The sequence below is a fragment of the Medicago truncatula genome, chromosome 8 (genome assembly GCF_003473485.1).
Source record: "Medicago truncatula cultivar Jemalong A17 chromosome 8, MtrunA17r5.0-ANR, whole genome shotgun sequence".
NCBI lineage: Eukaryota > Viridiplantae > Streptophyta > Magnoliopsida > Fabales > Fabaceae > Medicago > Medicago truncatula.
In genome coordinates, this window is record NC_053049.1 from 734,586 (window position 1) to 757,012 (window position 22,427).

At 31.0% G+C, this 22,427-nt stretch overlaps 2 protein-coding genes across 2 annotated transcripts; one reads left to right on the top strand and one right to left on the bottom strand.

Annotated features, from left to right (window-relative positions):
• The first annotated feature begins 13,380 nt into the window (after positions 1-13,380).
• On the top strand, positions 13,381-16,305 carry LOC25500025 (homeobox-leucine zipper protein HAT3). Its single transcript, XM_013588341.3, has 4 exons — positions 13,381-13,809; positions 14,258-14,598; positions 14,843-14,922; positions 15,591-16,305. Exons 1-4 carry the CDS (start codon positions 13,641-13,643, stop codon positions 15,916-15,918), a joined length of 918 nt encoding a protein of 305 aa, XP_013443795.1. The 5' UTR covers positions 13,381-13,640; the 3' UTR covers positions 15,919-16,305.
• Positions 16,306-18,170: 1,865 nt separating this feature from the next.
• Positions 18,171-20,163, bottom strand: LOC25500026 (hydroquinone glucosyltransferase). Its single transcript, XM_013588342.3, has one exon. It carries the CDS (start codon positions 20,070-20,072, stop codon positions 18,657-18,659), a length of 1,416 nt encoding a protein of 471 aa, XP_013443796.2. The 5' UTR covers positions 20,073-20,163; the 3' UTR covers positions 18,171-18,656.
• Positions 20,164-22,427: the final 2,264 nt, after the last annotated feature.

Below are 22,427 nucleotides of genomic sequence, written 5' to 3' on the forward strand. Positions count from 1 at the left end.
TTGAACCCACGAGTTCTTGGAGTTGGGTTTGAAAAATACCAATTACTAAGAACCTGAGGCATTTTTGTTGTCTAGTGATACATGAAAGTCTTCACACTAATGTATTTAGAGGTTCCCGTCATCTTACCACCAATACTTTATGTCATAGATGTTGTGCAATTGTGGAAAACGATATGCATACTCTTCGTGATGTTCTAGTGCAATGTCCATCGAAGCTATTTCTGTCCCACTTATCCTAATGATTTTTACATGCAAGATTATAAAAGTTGGTTCAAAGATCATGCTACTGCTGAAGCAGACACTATGCTAATAGTAATTTGTTTTGAGATTTGGTGGAATTGAAACGAAGAGATTTTCCAAAATGTAAAAAAAATAAAAAAATAATAAGCTTCAGTCAACAATATATTAACGTATCATTCCTCCATGGTCCATCCCCTTGGTCCTAAAAATAAGCATCATGTAATTCATCATATTCATTGGCATCAGGGGCGGACCTGAACAAGGCATGGTGTAGTTGCCACACCAGTTCAGGTCCAATACTTTTTTTTAATATTTTTTTATCGGCTCATTGTATATTTTTACTTACATATTAATACAAATACCTAATTTTTTTTATGTTTATACACGCGTCTATATTTTTACTCATATATTAATACGGGGACATTTTTTTTTGTAATTTATATACGTGTCTAAATTTTTACTCATATAAAAGGACCTATTTTTTTTAATATACATGTGTTTATATTTTAACTTATATATTAATACGGGGACCAATTTGTTTTAATTTATACACATGTCTATATTTTTATTCATATATCAATACATGGATTTTTTTTTATAATTTCTATGCAATTGCGACTTTGCTTCCAAAAAAAGAGTGCAACGCGCTCACTCGTCTTTATGCACAAGTATCATGTTAGAGCATTTGACATCTCTTGTAACCTATATAGAAAGAGATATTCTTAGAAAAATTAGTAATGATATGATTTTACTTCATTTTCAACAAATGGAAAGTAGATTATTCTTTGTAATTTTGGTTGCTACAACTATTTTTAATATAACTTCTTATTAAATTTAATATTATTTAAATATTTGACCAAAAAAATGTGCCCCACTAGTATTAAAAGGCCAGGTCTGCCCCTGATTAGCATCCCTCTCCTGAAGACTTTCTTAAAGTCAACGTGGATGGATCCTCTTTCGATAATCCTCGTAATGTCGATTTCTGAGGCCTTTTGAGAAATGTTGGAGGTAACTGGATTTATTTATGATTTTTTCCGAATCTTGTGGCAGAGCTTTCAATTCATTCGCTAAACTTTCAACTATTTAGAGAGGTCTACAATTGACTTGAGATCTTGATTATAATTCTATCATCATGGAATCCGAGTCTTAGGCAACTTTGTATTTAATTGATGATACCGAGCATAATGACTTTCATCCACTTGTTGCTTTACTCTCTCTTATTAGGAAATTCACTTCTCTTATTTGGATGGTCTCATATAATCATCTCTTAAGAGAAGGAAACGAATGTGTTGATTAATTGACTAAGTTTGATACTTGTAAAGTTGACTCTTTGAATATGTAGATTGATCCTCCTCCTCAATTGAATATTATCTTACTTGCATATAGGTTTGTGGTGTGTAGACAACAAATGACTTAGTTTGTTTCTCTTGTTTCCTTTTCCTCTTGATAAAGAGAAGATCTTATTATTTAGTGAATGAACGTGAATTGTTTTAGATGTCCAAGGAAGAAAAGAAAGAAAAAAAAATCAACGTTAATGTTGTTTAATTGCATTTCTTTTCGCAAATTTGCAATTTTTTTCTCTTTAAGGTGAGGTGCGGAAAACAATTACTTGAGAGGCTCTATAATAAAGCCCATACAATATAGATATATAAGAAAATTTGTTGATAAACATTAGAATTTTGCTCTCATCCAGCACAAAACACTCGCGCCCTGTAGCCATTCCAAAGCACCCCTTTGTTAATTAACTAACGCAAATATAAAAATTGTGACTTAATTTCTTACACATGTGTGATTTAAGTCGCGTTGTATGAGAGTTTTAAAATTCCAAAAACATGGCTCTGTATATACTAGTTGTGAAAGTATGCTAATTGAATTCAGTTTTTACTATAAAAATGATATAATCATTATTATCTTTGACGAATTTCCTTTTATTGAACTCTCTTAAATCTGAACCGATTAGTTGAGTTTGATTCCTAGCAAACTGTTAAAAAATTCTAATAAATCTATTGATAACATAAGTCTATTTTGCTCAATAAAGTGTCGTGATAATTTTTGGTTCTTAAAATTTAAATTTACTTTAACTGATGATAATATAATTTTTCTATAACTGACTGCTTTTACAATTTAGAGCCAATGTATCCAACCAAACACATAATTCATGTTTCATTTGCTGCACTGTTTTGGAAGAAGCATGATAGACATTTCATCTTGTCTAGATAACCTTTTTTTATGACAGAGTTCTCTACAAGATAAAGGGAAAGATATAAGTGTGGTATGAGTGGGTTGAGTAGAGAATTGTATTGTCCTTGTATAGGAGTTTGGCTCTATGATGTAGAAAGACGACTTAATTCTGCATGTTTGTTGTTAATCTTCAGTTACTCATATAAACTAGATTTTGATTTGCATCCGATTATTCTTATCTTTTTTAACCCATCATTGTGGGTCTGCAACCGTTGAAATGTAATATATTTTTATGTACTTATCTCTCTAAGTGCAATAAATTTTGATAAATCAGTGAGTGCTTGTTGATCTTTGTCATTTTTAATTCTCAATTCTCATATATATATTACTCCTTAAATTGTGTGCATTAAATTTAATTTCGACCTTTTTAATAAATTTAATACACAAAATTTAAGGGAATATTTCTTCTTTTGAATTTCTTAACTTGTGTCCGCACAAGGTAACATTGCCCTAACTAATAATATATTTTGGTAAATAAAACACATTTTATGGTCTAGAAGTCCTAGCTCAACTGGCAAATGCCGAAATTGCAAGGTCGGACGTCATGACCCGGGTTTGAACCCGGGACCTCACAGTTGTGTGTGAGTTTATTTTCAGTGGATTACCACTTCATCTAAGACAAAAAAAAAACACATTTTATGATTAATTAAAATCAACATTGCTAATTTTTTTAATAATTGTGAAAAATTATATAAAAAAATTGTTGTTGTGTACAAAGTGAGTTATATGTCCCACATCGGATAAAAGAGTAAATGTTGAACATCTTATAAGTAAGAGGACCCATAAACCCACTGCCTTAAGGTTTTAGGTAAGAGTGTGACGTCTATCTTGCTTGTGTGGTTGTTCTAACCTCAATGCGGACGGTCTCCCGAACACCCTCAGTGTCCGGGATCCATGACCCAAAAAAAACATCTAATTTAAAATGGAGAGAGTATAAAAAAAGTAAGAATGGAGAAAGTAGAATGCAAGCATGAAGATTATGGAATAATGAAGGGCATGGCCTATAAATTAAAGTGAGATGGAAAAGAGAAGTTGAGAGTATCCAATGATTGCAGAGGTAGTGCGTGTCTTGTTATGGAGAGACATTATGACACGCACGAGTGCAATTATGGGACCACGTGTTCTCACGTGCTCATCCACCACACCACGTCATAACTTATGCTTCACCTCTCACGTGACTTCTCTTTCAACTTTAGCCCATAAACAAATTTCACTTCACGTGAGCCATGAATAATTAATATTGATTGATGTTAACTACTAGTAATATTATAAGAAGATGTCAACCGCTGCTCCAGAATACTTGTTTAAGAAATTAAAAAGATAAAATTTTAAATTGAAAAATACACTTTGTTGATTGATAACACAATTTCCAACACAACACATACTATATTTACTTCTTAACCAGTGATACTGGTTAATATTTCCCTTATTATAATTATAAACCGATTATTTTATAAAAGCGGGGTTAACTTGTTTTAAAGAGAAATGATATTTGTACAATCACTTTGTGATAATTTTTAGACAACTTCCTCTCTTATACATACATTATATTATTACTCTCTCTCTTTCTTTTTCTCTCTTCTTTGTCAAATAGGTTGTATCAAATGGTTGTTCAAATAGCATTGCTCTTGGAAGAAATAAAATATGCATTACTCTCTCTCTTTCTTTTTTTCTCTTCATTGTCTTTTTTTTAGGTGATCGAGGTTCGAATCCAAACCTTACATATTAATTATGCATTATTCCTACCAACTGAGTTAAATTCACGAGAACAAATAAAATCACAGGTCTATATGCACTAATGACATTCCTTTGTGAAAGTTTAAAATTTTTTATCCTTTACAAAACAATTTTTTTTAATTTCGTTTTGGTTTTTTAACTTGTGATAGCAAGATTCATGTATAAAAGCAATGTTATTTGAACATTGAATCATAACACCATACTCCCTCCGGTTATTATACTCTCTCCGATCTCAAATGTAAGAAAATATTATATTTTAAGGTTTATTTAATAAATAATATATTTTGTCTATAATATAAATCAAATACATCATTTATTCAATAAATTTGAAAAGAAAACTTTTCTCATATTCGAGAGCGTTGGGAGTGTATCAACATCGTATACAATACATTTTTTAAGGCACATCATATACAATACATTTTTTAAGGCACATCGTATACAATGCATTAGTATGTCATTGTCTTTTTTTGTCAGAAGAGAGAATAAAACCCAAAATTATGTGTCATATGTCTTTTTATACTTCCTCTGATCTTTAATATAAGAGAAGAAGAAAAAAAACAGATTCATTTAATACTTGTGTATCTAGTCTATATTATAAATCACATATATCAGTTATTCATTTGATGAAAAAAATAAATCTTTACTCATATTTAAGACCAAAAAGAGTGTTGTGTTATTTGTTAATTTTTGTGTGAAAAATTCATTTCTCAATAACAATGAAAGTAGAGACATAATCATGGTCAAGGGCACATGTATATGTTACCATCTAGAGGGGTTTGAGCGACTAACGGTCTTTTTAGAAAATGTTATTCACACTAGTAATATTATTGTAGTTAAATATGTGCTAACTCAAGTTGTGGCGGGTTTGACTCGACAAAAATTATTCAACTCAAAATTTGATTTAACTTTGATATGAAATTTTTCTTTTCCAACTTGAAATTGGTTTATTTGAAGCTCATTAATAACTCGATTCAACTCGTTGTATTTAGTTAATTTTCTTAAATCACATAATTTAAAAGTCATTTGATATAAGAAAAAAAATCCAATTTTTTACATCTTTAACCTTTTGATTTATTTTAAAGTAAAAATTGAATGAAACTAAAGGTATCGCAAGCGTAAGGTGTACAAAAGACATATAAACATAAATCAAGTTGTTTGAGCTCCGGTGGCAAGGAGCTCCTTCCAAGGACGTGCTCGGGGAAGATCGGGTTCGATTCTCAGGAGGAACAACGTTTGGCCAGTATGCATGCCTTTACACACGAGCCGGATTAATCGTTCACCTTTGATGGGTCGGAAACCGGTGCAAAAGGCAAAAAATAAAAAGACATATAAACATACAATGTTCCAACCTACATAAATATGTAGAAAATCATAGAAAACTATAAAAGTCATTCCTTCATTTCTAGCCAAGATAACTTATGCTTTTTAAAGAGAAATGATGATGAATCTAAGAGATAAACTAAAGGTAAGAATGTTAGGAAGTGGAATCAGCAAGATCATATGAGAAATCACAAATCTTGATATGTATCTCACCCATTTCTTACAATTTGTATCCAAAATAACTACTTGCCCAATATTTATGTATTAAAAAATTAGGAAAATGTTAATCAGTTCTTCCGGGACATTTTTTAAAAACCATAAGAGTATCTATAATGGTGAGGTTTTCACCATTTAAGACCTAGTAGTTAATAGGTACTTCTATCGTGGGAAAAATTTGGGGGTCTTTTAAGACATGAGGTCTAACTTAAGACCCATCTTTAAGTGGCCCACATACACTTTTTTATTAAAATAATATGTTAGTGGTGGAATTTAAATGATTAAGAGTTAGTGGTGGGACCCAATTAGACTTTTTGTTAGTAGATCTCAATTGGAGTGACCGAGTACCTATTATGTATCGTTATTATAAAATAATAAAAAAGTGATGCGTACAATTGAGATTCGCTTAAGTCCTTCAATTTGAGTGTCTCTATTGTGGATGCTCTAAGTAGTAAATATTTATTAAAATACATGTAATCAATGGAAATCGAAATATTTGATTTTTTAAAATAATACTCCACCCGTCCCATAATACTTGACATAGTTGACCTTATTACGCATGTCAATGCATAACTTTGAGCTTAAATATCTTGAATAATATATATGAAAAAATTATGAATATTTGATATATTGAAAAGAGAAATGATATTTGTACAACCATTTTCTAACAACTTTTGTGACAACTTTCTCTCTCATACCCACATTATATTTTTACTTCTTCTCTCTATTACTTTGATATTTGTGCCAATACATGATTTTCTTTGTAAAAATGTGGTTGTCTATTTGGTTGTCAAGCAAATTAATGTTCAAATAACACTACTCTATTGAAAATACTCATATAATATTATTAATCTTTATATATTAATAAAAAAATACAATCAAAATAAATTATGTCAAAATTACACATTTTCAAATGGATCATCTATTATATATAGGAGGTAGTAGTTACTTATTTTAAAATACTTAACGAGACCCAAAAAAAAATTATGCATATGCATCAACCACGCGACGGCAAGACTTAAAAAGATTTGTTAAAGATCTGGTCGGATAAAGTATGAGGGGACGCATGCTATTGACACCACACTTGTGAACTTCATGCAAAGTCCCAATCATTGCCGTTCGATCATATATACATGATTATGTCAACTACTTTCAACTCCTTTATAAAGCTAAGAATATGATTCTCATTATTGTCAATGTTTTTAGCTTCTCAAAAGTGCTAAGGGAAAAAGAATAAGAAAAAAAACACATTGGAAATGAAGATTCCAGTAGATAATCCATTTATATATTTCTTTTTTTCTTCAATTTGACTCCTATGGTCAATATTCGTTTTGGAGTAGATATTTGGGTATAGCTAAGAAAATGACTTTCATGATTAAATATCATTGAAATTCATCATAGTTAAGAATATTTAGACATTTCTTCGAGTAATGATGTTTTTTTTCTTGGTGGTTGATAAATGCTTTTTCTGAATGGAAATAGGATCCGTTTAGATTGGCTTATTTTGAGTTTCTGTAGGCTTATCTATTCCCATATGTCTTTTTAAAAGTGTTTGGGTAAATAAATAAAAATAACTTATAATAGTTTCATAAGCTGCTTATGCCATATTTCAATAAGTTTAAATTTTCAGCTTACCCTTTCGGCTTAACAAGGAGCTTATGAATTTACGTGACCTCCTTCGATTCTCTCTGGATCCACTTTTTCAAAACATGTATTTTAACTATAATTATCTTTGGCGGTGCATAAGTAACAAAATTGTTATATACTTATCTTACTAAAGTAACACACGTAACTAAGATTTTTATTATTATTTTTTGAAGGAAGATTTTTATTATTTTTTTGTTACGTAACAAAATGAAACTGAATAAAAAAAACAAACTTAACTTGATTTTTTTTAAGGACAAATATTGATTATACTATATATATAATTATAATTAATATATTATAATATTGTTTTTTACATCTTGTTTAATTTTATCAAAAAAATCGTGATAATTGTGGTTCAATTCTCTGATTTTTTTGTTAAATTAAAAATATTTAAAATTTAGATAATTGCTTATGTAATGTCACATCCAAACACTTCAATTTATGTAAGTACTTTTTAGTGAATATATCTAAACATAAATAACTTATCAAGTATAAGAGCTTATGATATAAGCTCTAATGCTATAAGCATCTATATAAGCTATTTATCCAAACGGGGTCATAGTGATGAAAATAGAAGTAATTATTCGCATGCTTCTCATATTATTTTCAATGGTGAAGGAAGTCACACTTCTAAATAGTAGTACTGCTTTAACAGACTCTATTTGATAAAATAGAAAATAGAGCCTCCGGTTATATTTATAAAAATAAAAAAAATATTTTTTTTTTAATTCGTTGCATAAATGATATATTTGATTTATATTTTAGACAAAATATATTAATTACACAATCAATCTAAAAAGTCAACTTTTTCTTATAAATATGATTGAAACAAGTAGCAAGCTAGCAAATAAATTAACACACAAGAAGAAACTAAGGTAGATTTTAAGTTTTTTTTTTTTAAGATGGATAGCAGATAACTTAAAGTGTATTCCCTAAAAAAAAAAACTTAAAGTGTATTTAAACAATAAATAAATAAATAAAAACACTATAAACTTGTAAAAAAAAAAAGTAACTATAAACTCACGTGAGTTAAGAAACTGTTAGCAAATAAGATCATACACCGTTTTATATGCTACAGAGTCATGGGCATATCCACCATTAGGTATAGTGTGGTTATATGCACATCATATTTTTTTAATCTCTTTTTATATATAAAGGATGTTTATTAGAACAAAACCAAATAAAGTAAAGGATGTTTGTTTTCTCATAGCAATATATGAAGAAATAAATGTTAGAGTAAGTTGGCAGTTCATTTTATTTCAGTTATCAATTATTATGGTTACAAATAGATTTGAGCTAATAAAACTAGTATAAATAAAACTTCCAAAACTTTACTTTGGGCCAAACACTACATAGTATTTAAATTTTACGAACATATTTTTTTGATCTGCGTCATGTATACAGTCAACCATTCTTTTTTATCACTTGACTAATTTGTAAGATTAAAATAAGGATTTTGTTAACGAGTGTCACTGGAACACTCTTTAAACATCATAAATTTAGTAATTATTCTTATAAAAAAATCAATTATTACAATTTTCAATGATTTAATACACAATTTTTCATTAAAAACTTTCAATTTAAAGTGCTTAAAGAGTGTTTCCCCTAAAACAATTATTTATGACCGAAGTTGTATCAATCGACAAACACATCAATTATTTAGGTTAGACTTAACTCAACCTTTAAAAAACAAGCTTTTTAAGATGATAATTGTCCCATCTTATAAACTTATTTTTCATATCTTACCTTGTTTAATATGCAACTCTTAAAACACGCCTAATATAAAGTCTAAGTATCACACCGAAAACAAATTTTGTTATGGAAATGAATAAACTTCATGAGTATGGACAAGTTAAATTTGAAAAACACGATTTTGGTTAAGTAAACATTAACTAAAACCCATGAATGACAAAAGGTATACTAATTTCCAATTCATAGAAAGATTCATGAGACTTGTATGAAGTACTCATAAGATATTAGTGGAACTCATAATAAAATCATTCTTTCTTGCCACACAAGTACACAAAATAATAAATTGAGTAAAGGTGGTCCCTACACAAACAAGTTGGCCTCGTGAGCAGGAGTTGGCATGCCATGGAAAAGCCATGTCACTCACGAGAGAACCCTTCTTTTCACAAATGATGAATGAGCTAAAGTGGGACCCACATTGAATGATGGCACAATACATGATCATCATCTCTCTCATCATCATAATGATCATGAGGTCATTATTCCAATTCCTAGCGCGTGGCGCGTGAAGCTTCTCCCACAAGCTCACATATCTCCACACACTCACATTACTCACTTTCATTGTGGATTGGATGATGGAGTCCATAGTCAAACTCCTACTATTAAGCGAAAAAAAAAAAAAGAGCCCCCTTTTCTTTCTCAACAGAAAACACCAACAAGTTTTTTTTAATTTTTTTAATTAGGGTAATATAAACCAATGCTCGAGGACACTTGTTAAAGAAAACAAATGTAATAAATATTACTTCCTTCGTTCCTTAATATAAAGTCTCTTTGCTTTTTTCACATTTATTAAGAAAAGTTGTCAGTGTAATTATTATGTCTGTTTGTGTGTTAATATTATCAAATTGTCCTTTGTTTGTATGTGTATTAAATTTGACTTTTCAAATTTCAAGACAAATTAGTGGTATTAATTAAGGTATATTTATGGAAAAAATAATAAATTCATCTAGTAATTTGAAAAGGGGTTTAAATTTAGGACCAAAAATAAAATCAAATGGGTGCTTAGATATACGAACGGAGGGAGTACATTGGAATTTGTGTTGTCAACTCCTTAAAAGAATAAAAAAAATGTTATTTTCATTTTAAAATTTCCTTTTTTAGGTTCCTTAACCACTGCCCCGAGGACACCGGTTAACATGACCCTTTTAATTAATTTAACTCATGAGTAAATAAATTTATCTTTATGAGATATTTTTGGTTATCATCGTTTCGATATAAAGTTTTCGCAACTATTCAACGAACACATGTTTAAGAAGTCTAAATCTTTTACTTCCTTCATTTTATTATAAGTGAGTCATTTGTAAAAAAAAATATTATCCTAAAAAATCTAACCTATTTCACTTTTCAATACAACGTTAATTATTTTTTTTCAAATATAACTCTAATTAATACCTTTGTCCCCTCCATAGCTGACCTATTTGACAATATACATTATTAACTTAACATACTTTGACCATATTTTTCTACTAATTCACAAAGATAAATAATATCATGTAAGATGTTGTCGGATTCGTCTCGATAAATATTTTTAAAATATTATATTTTTTGAATTTTTTTGTAGAGAATTAAAGATATCAAAGATAAAACATATGCATTGGTACGTGTGTCGGAGTCAACCAGGTCATCTAATATGGGACAGAGAAGTATTACTTTCATCACTCTCAATTGAATATACTCCCTCTGTCCCATTTTAACTGAGCCCTTGGCTCACCTTGGCTCATTTCACACTTATTAAGAAAAAGTGTACAAGTGAAAGAGAGAGGGAAATGAGTTTGATTGTCCTTATCAACTATCTGTGCATTCTTCTTTATCATAAATGCAAAGTAGAATATATCGAATTGAGAATGATAAAAGTAATATTAATTAGTGTTATAATTGAAAAAAAGTAATTAATATTGTATTGAAAAGTGAAATGAGTCAATTTTTCTGAGATTTTTTTTTTGTTGCAAATGACTCAGTTATTATGAGAGTATTTCACTCTGCATTTATAACAGTGGAGAATGCACAAATACTTAACAAGAACGTTTAAAACCATTCTCTCTCTCTCTCCTTCATTTATACATTTTTCGTGTAAAATGAACAAATGACTCAGATAATCTAATATTATTTATTTTATTTTATGCAAATTTAAAGTGTATAACTTGTATATTCACATTTTTTTCAAAAAAAACTTGTATATTCCCAGATAATATAATTCTTTTATAAATAACATTACGTATTTAATTTGTATGTAACTTTTTAATATGAAGGAATATTTTTTTTTAATATGGATCATTGACCAAAGAGAAAAAATCAACAAGATATTTAATTAATACTTCCTCATTTCCAATATAACAGATTATGTTGACCAATTCATACAAATAAAAAAAATGTACAAGTGAAAGAGAGTAAAATATTTTTGTTTGAAGAAGCTAAATTAACCCATACAAATTGACAACAGAGAGAATCAAATCTGATCTTGAGGAGAAGTACACTCCCAAGTCAATACCATCCGGCCAACCGAAGTGGGCCTAAGAGAGTAAAATATTATTATCATGCATTAAACTATACACTTTTTTTTTTTTTGACAAAAAACTATACACTTTTTTCAGAAGTAAAAAATATTGAATTGCAAGTGATGAAAGTATTATCAATTTAGAGGATACAATTCAAATTAAAATGATTGAAAAGAGTCGTGATTTAGATTTTTTTTTTGTTGCAAATGAGTCTTTTATTTTGAGATGGATGGATTAATAATTTGTTAAGCTTTTACCTTTTTTAAAATATTATTAATTTTTTTTTGAAAAAAAATAATTTTTATTTGCAGATTATAAAAATTTTATAATATTTATTACATAGAGATAAATAGATGAATTCAATTATTTTAACTGAAAATAAATGTCTTTTTGGGTACATTCACCGAAAATAAATGTGATGATATAGTCAAAAGTATATCACAAAAAGCATAAAATAATTTCTTGAAAATATTGACTTCTTTGTTAATATACTTAATGAAATAAAATTGTATTTTAACATGTTTTTTATTAAAAAAATAAAATAAAAATGAATTTAATTATATATATCTAAATAATACAAAAAATATATTAAAATATGTACTAAAAAAGAGACATAGATGAAATGATGTTTTTTTGACTGAAAATAGACGTAATGAGATAATATATAGTCAAAAGTATAAATATTGCCATAAAATTATATTTTTTTTTGAAAGAAAATTATATATTTTTTCTTGGTTTATGTATTAATTAAATTGGTTTGTTTTTTTAAATAAAATATAATTCTTTATCCTTTTTTTTTCATTAAATGCACAATTAAAAATAAATTTAATGAAATTTATTTAAATTGTACACAAATATATTAAAATGTATCACAAAATATTTTTTCTCCCCATAGTTTAATGTAAATTAGACACTGCTCGCCGGTGTTTGAAAATTGTTAACTAATCATGGTTATACTTTATGAAATGAGATATGTTATTTGAACAATTTTTTGGGTGACAACTTATTTGACAACTATAATTTTATAAAGAAAAAATAGATATTGACACGAAAACCAAAGTAATAGAGAGATAAAATAAAATATCATGTGAATATGAGAAAGAAAGTTGTCACAAATTGGATGTTTAAATATCATTTCTCTTATGTAATTGATACATGAAAAAAGAAAAAGTGGTACTATTTTCAACATGTTATTTTGTGATTAAATAAAATTTATAATTCTCAATAAATGTAATGAAATTTATTTGAATAAAACAAAAATATATATAAAAAATGGACTTAAAAGTACTCCTTCATCAATAAAAATTGATGTATTTTGTCTAATCTGAGCTAAATATTTATTATTTTTAACTAAATGTATATGCATATTGACCAAACTTTTTCATGTATTTATCCGTAAAAAATGTATATTGACCAAACTTTTTCATGTATTTATCCCTCAAAAAAATGTATTTTGGTCAAGAACTTTTTCATGTATACTATGAAGTATACTTTTCTTCCAAAAATTTGAATGTAAATTTGACATTGTTCACCTTGAACTTTGTAACACAACACAACCATGGTTAAAAAGCAAACCAAAGTTGGACTTTGAAGCATCGAAAAGCAAAGAAGACTGTATGAGCTAGTTAACTTTAAAGCCTAGGTAAATATCTCAATATTTTAATATTATTATTTATGATTATAGTATCAATATGATTTTGGCACTCTGACACAAGTCATCATTAACTCTATTGCATGTTCTCTCTTTTCTCTATCTATCTATCTATCTATCTATCCCTTTCATTTCTCTTCTCCATAGTATGTATCTATATATAGTCCCATCTTTCCTCCATTTCTTATACTGTTCTCCATAATGCCCTGTGACATACACTGCTATCATAGTCCATAGCTGCCCAACCCCATTTTCTGTCCTTCCTTTCTTCTTAATACCATTTTGTTTGTTTTTTTCTTTCTTCTTTTCTCACCCCCTTCTCAAAATTCAAACAAGAGAAAAAAATGGGTGAGAAAGATGATGAATTTAGTTTGGGTTTAAGCTTGAGTTTAGGATTTGGAGAATATGCAAATAACAACAACCAAACTCCTTTGAAGGTGAGTCACATGCACAAGCCTCCTCAAACGGTTACAAACCAAAGGGTTTCATTCAATAACTTGTTCCATTTTCATGGTATGTTTTTCTCTCTCTCCTAAATTTCTATATGCTTCCTCTCTTCATTTTTTTCTTCCATTTTATTCCTCTCAAGACATTGTTAATTTTTTTTGTTTTGAAAAAACCCATTTTTGATTTCTCTTCACATTTTTTAGGGTAATACTAGAGCCCCATTTCTCAGTTTTTGGTATAACCCTTGAATCATATAATGAAATACACACAATTTTTTATACTAAAAAACATTTTTTTAATCATAACCAAAAACCCATTTTCTTTGATTCCTTTGATTGATGAGATGAATTCAAGTCATGAAAATGAAGAACACAAACTCTTATTTTAATTTATTTTCTGATTTTTTATTTATTTATGAATTAAAAGGGCTTTTTGTTACAAAAAAATAGCCTTAAATATAGTTAATAATTACACGTTTACCACTAAAAAAACTCACATGCAAATCACGTGACAGATCTAAGCACTGAAACGAGGTCGTTTCTCCGCGGAATAGACGGCAACACTCCACTACCATCAACGGCGGCGACGGCCGCCGCATTCGACGATGAAAACGGAGTTTCATCACCGAACAGCACTGTGTCAAGCATCAGTGGAAAGAGAAGTGAAAGAGAAGGAAACGGAGATGAAAACGACGCTGTTGAAAGGGGTTCATGTTCTCGCGGCGGCGGAAGTGATGATGATGACGGTGGAGGTTGCGGCGGCGACGGTGATTCGTCGAGGAAGAAGCTGAGGTTGTCGAAGGAGCAGTCAATGTTGTTGGAAGAAACTTTCAAGGAGCATAATACTCTGAATCCGGTGAGTTTGTTGTAGTGGCATTTATGTAATTTTGTTTCATGTCAAGGGCTTATTTGGAATTTCATTAGAGGATAAAAGGCTATATTTGGAAGTGTAAATTTGGTTGTTTTGACTTGTTCTTTTTTGTTTTTATTATTGTTTTGAGGTTATTCTGAGGTTGTCTTATTTTTTGAGTAATTAAGGTTGTCTTTCTTTATTTTAATCTTAAAATAATTATTTTGATTATTATTATTATTATTATCAGAAACAAAAGCAAGCATTGGCAAAGCAGTTGAATCTGAAGCCAAGACAAGTTGAGGTGTGGTTTCAAAACAGAAGAGCAAGGTGAGCTTTCTTCTTCTTCTCAGGGGTATTACTGTCATTTTTTAATATTAATTTGGAATTAGTAAAATAAAAATGGTTGTGATGTTGTGGCATTGTTTGTTGTGTCATGTCCATGTGTGACTTTGCAAGTTTCTGTTGCATACCATACTATATACCCCACTCTGTTTGGATCATATTAATTGGTTTTGTTTTTTACTAATTAAAATGTTAGCTATCACTAAAAATAATTAAAAAGTTAATATTACTCATTGAAATAAATCTATGAGTGATCAATAACACAACTTAATTTTTATGAGATGAGTAAAAAATTAGGCATAAAAAAGATTTGAAGTTGTATTGTAACAAGTATGTGTGGCAATATGAGTATGTTAGGGCCCACCTACTACATGCACAAAAATGTAACAACAAAGTATGTTATTATAATCTTTTGATGATGGATTGGGAAGGCAAAATTTGAAACATTTCAATTTGAAGAGTTTATTTACATTCATTAATTTCTCATGAGTTAAATTATTTAATAGAAGAAATGCTTTCAACATGTCATTTACAAACCAATGTATGTGGATTTGTTGTGTTATGTGTATGTGTTTCATGTGTGTCGCTTTGTGTTCCATGATGTCATGGAAGGAAAAAAATGTGATGTAAGTGGTTATGGTTCAATGATGCAGGACCAAGTTGAAGCAAACTGAAGTGGATTGTGAGTACTTGAAGAGATGCTGTGAGACTCTAACTGATGAGAATAGGAGGTTGCAAAAGGAAGTGCAAGAGCTTAGGGCATTGAAGTTATCTCCACAACTCTACATGCAAATGAATCCTCCCACCACTCTCACAATGTGCCCTTCGTGTGAGCGTGTTGCCGTGTCATCCGCATCCTCCTCATCAGCAGCTGCTGCTCCTCCCTCTGCTTCAGCCAACCCGTCCGGCCCAAGTGTTCAACGGCCAACACCTGTCAACCCTTGGGCATCAATGTCCATCCAAAATCGTTCCCGACCATGAGTATTCACTCCAGATCCTAGAAGTAGGGTAATGTAGGCAGGGAAATTTAGATGCTAGACAAATGTGCATGTTTGGATTCACGGTGAGTTTGTAGCTTTTGTAGAATCACGGCAAACTCGTAGTGATTTTGACAAACTCACCTTGATACCAAACATACACAAAAATGAATCAATTTTATTGTGCACTTTACTTTAGTGTTGGTTAACTTTTAAGTCTAGCCTTTTCTTATTTTGGGTCTAGAGAACATGTTTTACTCAACTTTAGAGTGTGTAAAGTTTGAAAATGTTAAAGTAGGTTGTGTTTTCATATGCTGAATAGTTTTTAAATTTATTAACCTTGAAAGGATGAAAAAGGAGAATCCGAATCTCTTAAATATATATTTTTTCATGGGATTTGTCATACCACTTGGTGAGAAAAGGTGGGATTTTGTGCAAGATTGAAGAGGGGGACAAATTAAGGGGATTCCCATGAGGGGATAGTTGTGGTCTCAATTAGAAATGATTTTGTCTATCTTTTGTTCGGATTCTTTTTCCTTTTGGTCTTTATACTTGAACATGGGGTTGAGTGATGAGTCATTTTGTGTGGGACTCAACTTTGGCTTCATATGTCCTTCATGATACTCCTTAAAATATGGATTTTTATTACCATTTAGTAAAGAGGTAACAATCTTGAACAAAAGGTAAATGTGGTAAGTGGTAAACGCAATAGTGAGTGACAATGGTTGCATCAATGTGTTTTTGAAGGTTTGGTATTAAAGGGAAAGAATATACACAATAATAGTTAGCATGGTCCATATGCCCATGACTTTGATTTTGTGCTTGGGAACATTTGCCAATTCTGTCAATGTCAATCGTGAGGAACTTAATAGTATGTTTGTATTGACAATTTTGAACGCAGTGGAGGCCATATTTTTCATTTTCTAAATTAAGGTAAATGAAGCTATAAAATAATTCAAAAAATGAATCAAGTGTGATTGAAAATGATATATAACCATCTATGGTGTTATTCTTTAATATACTTTAAAATCTTGTGAATGGATGGCAAAATATAGATTGAATCATCCAAAGTTATCTCGTTCAAAACCGAAATCACACCACGACAACTGCAATCTGTAACGCAACATCCATAACAACCGAAATTGTGAAATCCTTGACGAGATTGCAAATTCGACCATTATTTAAAACTTTGCCCCTTAGTATCTTTTAGAAGTTTCCATGACTTCTTTTTACATTTTCCTTGGAGCATGAAAACATACACGTGGTAAGGTCTTTTTTTCAAGTTGTCATGCATATACAGGGTAAGGCCATAGGGATATATAATGAGTAAAGTATTTATTTTTTGAAGCTACCAACTTTAAGAATTAGGCATAAATGGGAAGCCATTAAATATCATGAGAATTACGACCTGAAAAGTCCAAGAAACAATTCACAAAATATTACTACATACTGAGTGATTTAACCTATAGGTAGGAGACTGATTGAGTCAATGACTTAACCTATAGGAGTGAATGAGTGAATAAGTATGGTTATGCTAATTTTACTACATTTCTCAAGGTGGTTTCTTGGAGGAGAATGAGAAGTGTGATTAAGGAATAGAGAAAAGAATTAACAAGGTGGGGAGAGAGAGTTCATTGCTGTAAAGATCAATACTCTTTTGAATCTCTCAATTCAGAGATGAAGACTTTCTGCAAGGGTTATGTTGGAGTCTTGCTTGTTGCTGAAGATATGCTATAGGGCTGCTTGCTTCAAATAGCAAGCTGTTTGCGTTGTGGTAACAAGGCGATTTCATAGCAAGCTGTTTTGATTTTTTCCGTGCACTTCAAACATTCTGCGGCAAACAGTTAACAATTCAATTTCACAGCAATCTGTTTGGAGATTGCTGGTTATGGTCACATAATTTTGAAATTGTTTTATCTACTTGTTCTAAAGGTTTCAAGAACACCAAAGGACAGTAAGATGTTTTAGCTTAATTCAAAAACATATATTAGGTTTGAGATTGAGCCACTAGGCATCAAGAGCTCCAGAAAAACAGTTGTTATGGTATTCCGTGTTCGGGACTCCAAGGACACACATGCGAGATTTTCAATAACTCTTGAAGCATCTTGTATCACACCTAGCAGGCTCTTGTAGGAATACAAGAACTTGGCAGGAAGTAAACAATCTTCTACAATTTCTCTAAATTCCTTAATGCTGTTCAATCTTCTTTAGCAAACTATCATTCAACAACTTGTGAAATAAGCTATGCATATAAACTATTTATAATTAATACAGTTCCATATTCCAATTTCTAGCCGTAGTTGTTTCAGTTAACACAAATCATTCAAGGAAGTTCAAGTTTACAATGATATTACATATAACAAACCACTTTGACTCTTTTCTCCTAATGCATGAAATGGTAAAAGCAAGACAAATAGTTCTTCCAAAATAAAAACTCAATAGCTAAATGCATGTCAAGATAGGAAAGGCAAAGGAAAACTTGAGGATGCATATGCCTTAAGTTTCTATAGGTGGAATGCAGGGAATTCAAGTTACAATGATCACTAACTATAAAACTTGGATTATCAGAACTTTACCATCATCCGAGCAAATCTGAATCCGAAAAGAATAAGAAACTAGTATCTTGAAAGGTCCATGCTCCATATTCCTTAGGTTCTGCATTCAGAATCTTGAAACCATGTTTAATTGTTTACAAGTAAAGCCATAATACAAGAAAAATTAGTCATGAATGAATCAGGATGCTCAAAAGTTTTGCAATCTCGATGCTAAAGAAGAGAGTGCCTTCTTAGATGAACCATTTTCACTTGTTGCAACAGCAGCACCAACACTCAATTCCTTAATTCTCTTTTGTATTTCCAAGCTTTCATCACCTTCCATGATTCTCTTTACACAGTTGGCAACTTCTTCTCTTTTCACTATCCCACTTTCATCATCAATCTTTGGCCTCACAGCCACCTTGAGCTCATCTGTCAATAATTTGGCATTCATCCTTTGTTCAGCAAATAGAGGCCATGCAATCATAGGCACACCATTAACCACACTCTCCAAAGTTGAACCCCAACCACAATGACTCAAAAAACCACCAATTGATCCATGACCAAGAATCTCAACTTGTGGTGCCCATGATGGAACAACCAATCCATTTTCTTTGGTTCTTTCCAGAAAACCACTTGGTAAATAATCTAATGGATCATCTTTTTCTCCAACAAAATAAGCAGAGCTAACAACTTTACTTGGAACTCTAACAACCCACAAGAATTTCTTACCACTCAATTCTAGTCCAAATGCTAACTCATTGAGTTGTTCATGAGAAACTGTTCCACCACTCCCAAAACATACATAAAGAACAGAACTTGGTGGTTGATTCTCCAACCACCTTAAACACATTGAATTAATGTTATCTTCACAATTAGACTCATTTCTGTGGAGGGGTCCCACTGGATAAAAACAAGGTTTCTCTTTTTCTTGAAGAAGCCTTATGACCTCAGGTTCCAAATCATTGAAAGTGTTTATGATAACACCATCAACTAATGAGAATTTTTGACACACATCAAGAAATGATTTGTACTCTAAACTTGATCTTTCACATAGAAGTGGATCAGGAATATCTTTGATATGGTAAGGGACTATACTACCTGGAACATTCACAGTTTCATAAGCTGACTCTAAGAACTCTATTTCCGAGGAAATAGAGTCGTCGAGATTCAGAAGAGTGAGATAAAATGATGTTGGAACAGCTCCTGAGGCATAGAAAAGGTAAGAAGACAAGTTAAATTGTTTGGCAACTTCATATGCATCTGTTGAAAATATACTGAAGATTAAAGAAACAAGGTTAGTTTTGGAAATGAGTGATTTAACTTCTTGTTGAAGAAATGGAATAGAATGTTTCACAATGAGTTTCATTTGTGCTGCAGGATCATGGCTTTGTTGAATATTTTTTACTTGAGGAAGAAGAATGAAGTCTATGTTTGGTGGAAGATTGTTCAAGACTTGTTGCATTGAAGGAGTAAGAGGAGAAAGTGTTGGAATGATGAATGTGACAATGAATTCATTGTGATGTTGAAGTAATTGTTTGGCAAATTCAACTTGTGGAATTAAATGGCTTAGTCCAGGGGAAGGAACCATAGCAATGCATGGTTTTTTGTTCATAATGTGCATAAAAGTTGAGATAAGTGATTATAGAAAAAGAAAGATAATTTGTGAGATGTGTATTTAATAATTTGTTGAAGATTGTTTTGTAACAAGTGAGTGTTGCTTATTTTCTTGCCCATTAAGGAACGCAATTGACTTTGGTGTATATATTTAAGAGTGACAGTTACACTGACCTCTTACTAGTACATCATCATTTATGTTACGTTAATACGTTATCTTTTCATGTTTCTATGGTCATGTTTCTTTGATGCCGGATCAGTACAAAAAGCATTCAATGTACATAATAATAATGTACCAAAAGTTAGGTGTTAGAGAATTTTTAGATGATAATGATAAAAGAAATGATATTTGTACAACCACTTTTTGACAACTTTCTCTTTGGTACTCACATTATACCATTATTCTCTCTCTATTGTTTTTGACCAATGAAAAGAGAGAAAAAAGAAGTTGTTAAAAAAGTTGTCTCAAATGTTCAAATATCACTACTATAATGATAAATGTGGGGAACGGATCTTCTCAAAACAATTGTGTCAATTTACCCGTGGAACTTGACGTCGTCGTTGGCCGTCGAAAAGTCTATTGACTATTCCTAAATTTTTCCGCTTCCTGCAATTTTTGTTGCAGTAATGATGATGAAGGAGGTTTTGCGATGAATCTGTAACGATAAATGAGTACTACTTGATTTCCTCATTTTTATAAAAATAAATAAAGTTTTTTTATTTTGTTTTGTAAATGAACAGACGATTTGATTTTTAAATAGAACCAGTTGCCTGCCTGTTTTAAGAATTTTAAATAAAAGGGAGGTGGACTAATGATATGATAGTGGGAGTGTCCAAGAGAGAGAGTGCATGAGCAACTGTGCTTAGCATTTCTCTGATTTATTTATCTAAAAATGAAAAATAATTTTTTCTTAATAAATATTTATTATTTGTAAAATATTGAACATGTACATTCAAAACACATGCTAACATAATCTTAATTATAAAATTCAGGGTTAAACTGTTTTTGGTATTCTCAAAAAAGTTTTTGATCGCAGTAAATTTTAGTTTTATCTCCATATATATATATATATATTTTAAAGGAAATTGCTTATAGTTTTTCATTAGATATCAAAGTCGAAATACAAAGAAGTACATCATCAAAGAGATGAGGACTAGCTAATAAAGTGACTTCTCTAGCAAGTGTATTAGCAACCACGTTTGCCTGTCTCCGTTTAAACTCTACCTTAGAGTTTTCAAAATACACACTACATCTTCTCTTACATTCATCAACAATCGCTCCAAACTCGGAAATGTCATTTCTTCCTCAATTAAAATAATCCACAACTTTCTTGGCATCCAACTCGAATCAACATTAGGAAGTTGTAGTTCATGCACCCACTGTATAGTATGAGAAAGTCCCAAGGCTTCACCAAGATCTGAAGAACAAATAAGATTTGACCATAATGTTTTTGCCTTTATAAACTCTCTGAATTCATCCCGAATACATAGACCAAAACCAACACAGTTTAGCGTTTCGGAGAAGGCATCATCCACATTGCATTTTCAGCCTACCTTGTAACGGTTTCTGCCATCTGTTATGAACTGGCAGCACCGCATTCCTTGCTGTACCTGCTGTTTAGACAGATATAGGTTGCGCAACAGAAGCTCCAGCCGCAACGCCCTGTTGTTTCTCCTTATTTGCTAACTGCCAATTATACAACAGAAATCTTGCTCGCTCAACAATTTCCTGAGTAGTCTCTGTCGTGTTCTGCCAAATTCGTAGGTTACGACTTTTCCAAATGCTCCACAACAGCGTCGCAAACATTTGTGACTGATCTTGTGTCAATTCTCCGAGCAGGGCAAAAATGATATCAGCCACTGTATTGTTATTCCACATGACTAAATACACTTTGCTCCATAATAAAGAATGATGCCAAACATTTCTTGCACGCGGGCAATCAAATAAAACATGAATCGTATCCTCATAACTTTCATCACACAAACCACATAAAGATGTGCAGTTCACTCCCTTATCTAACAACCTTGCTCGAGTCGGTAAACAGTCCAGACAAATCCTCCATATTAAATTCTTTACTTTCGACGGAACTTTGAGTCTCCAAATATTGTCCCAGTTACCTATACGGTGTAATTGTGAATTATCTGCTACGTCTTCAATACAAAAACGATATGCACTCCTTACCGAATATTGACCATTTTTCTCGGTCTTTCATACCATATCATCTTCCTCCACTTGATGGAATAAGGGAGTTCTAAGAATTTCCTACACAGAATCATTATAAAAATAAGAATTAATCAAATGGTACTTCCATCCATGAACACTGCGATCAATTAGGGAGTGGACTTTAGCATGCTGAAGCAC

Excerpts from the sequence above, each read along its gene's own strand:
- LOC25500026 (XM_013588342.3), bottom strand. The coding sequence starts at position 20,072 with ATGCACATTATGAACAAAAAACCATGCATTGCTATGGTTCCTTCCCCT.
- LOC25500025 (XM_013588341.3), top strand. The coding sequence starts at position 13,641 with ATGGGTGAGAAAGATGATGAATTTAGTTTGGGTTTAAGCTTGAGTTTA. Across the intron at positions 13,810-14,257 it reads TAACTTGTTCCATTTTCATG|ATCTAAGCACTGAAACGAGG; the intron begins GTATGTTTTTCT and ends ATCACGTGACAG. Across the intron at positions 14,923-15,590 it reads TTTCAAAACAGAAGAGCAAG|GACCAAGTTGAAGCAAACTG; the intron begins GTGAGCTTTCTT and ends TCAATGATGCAG.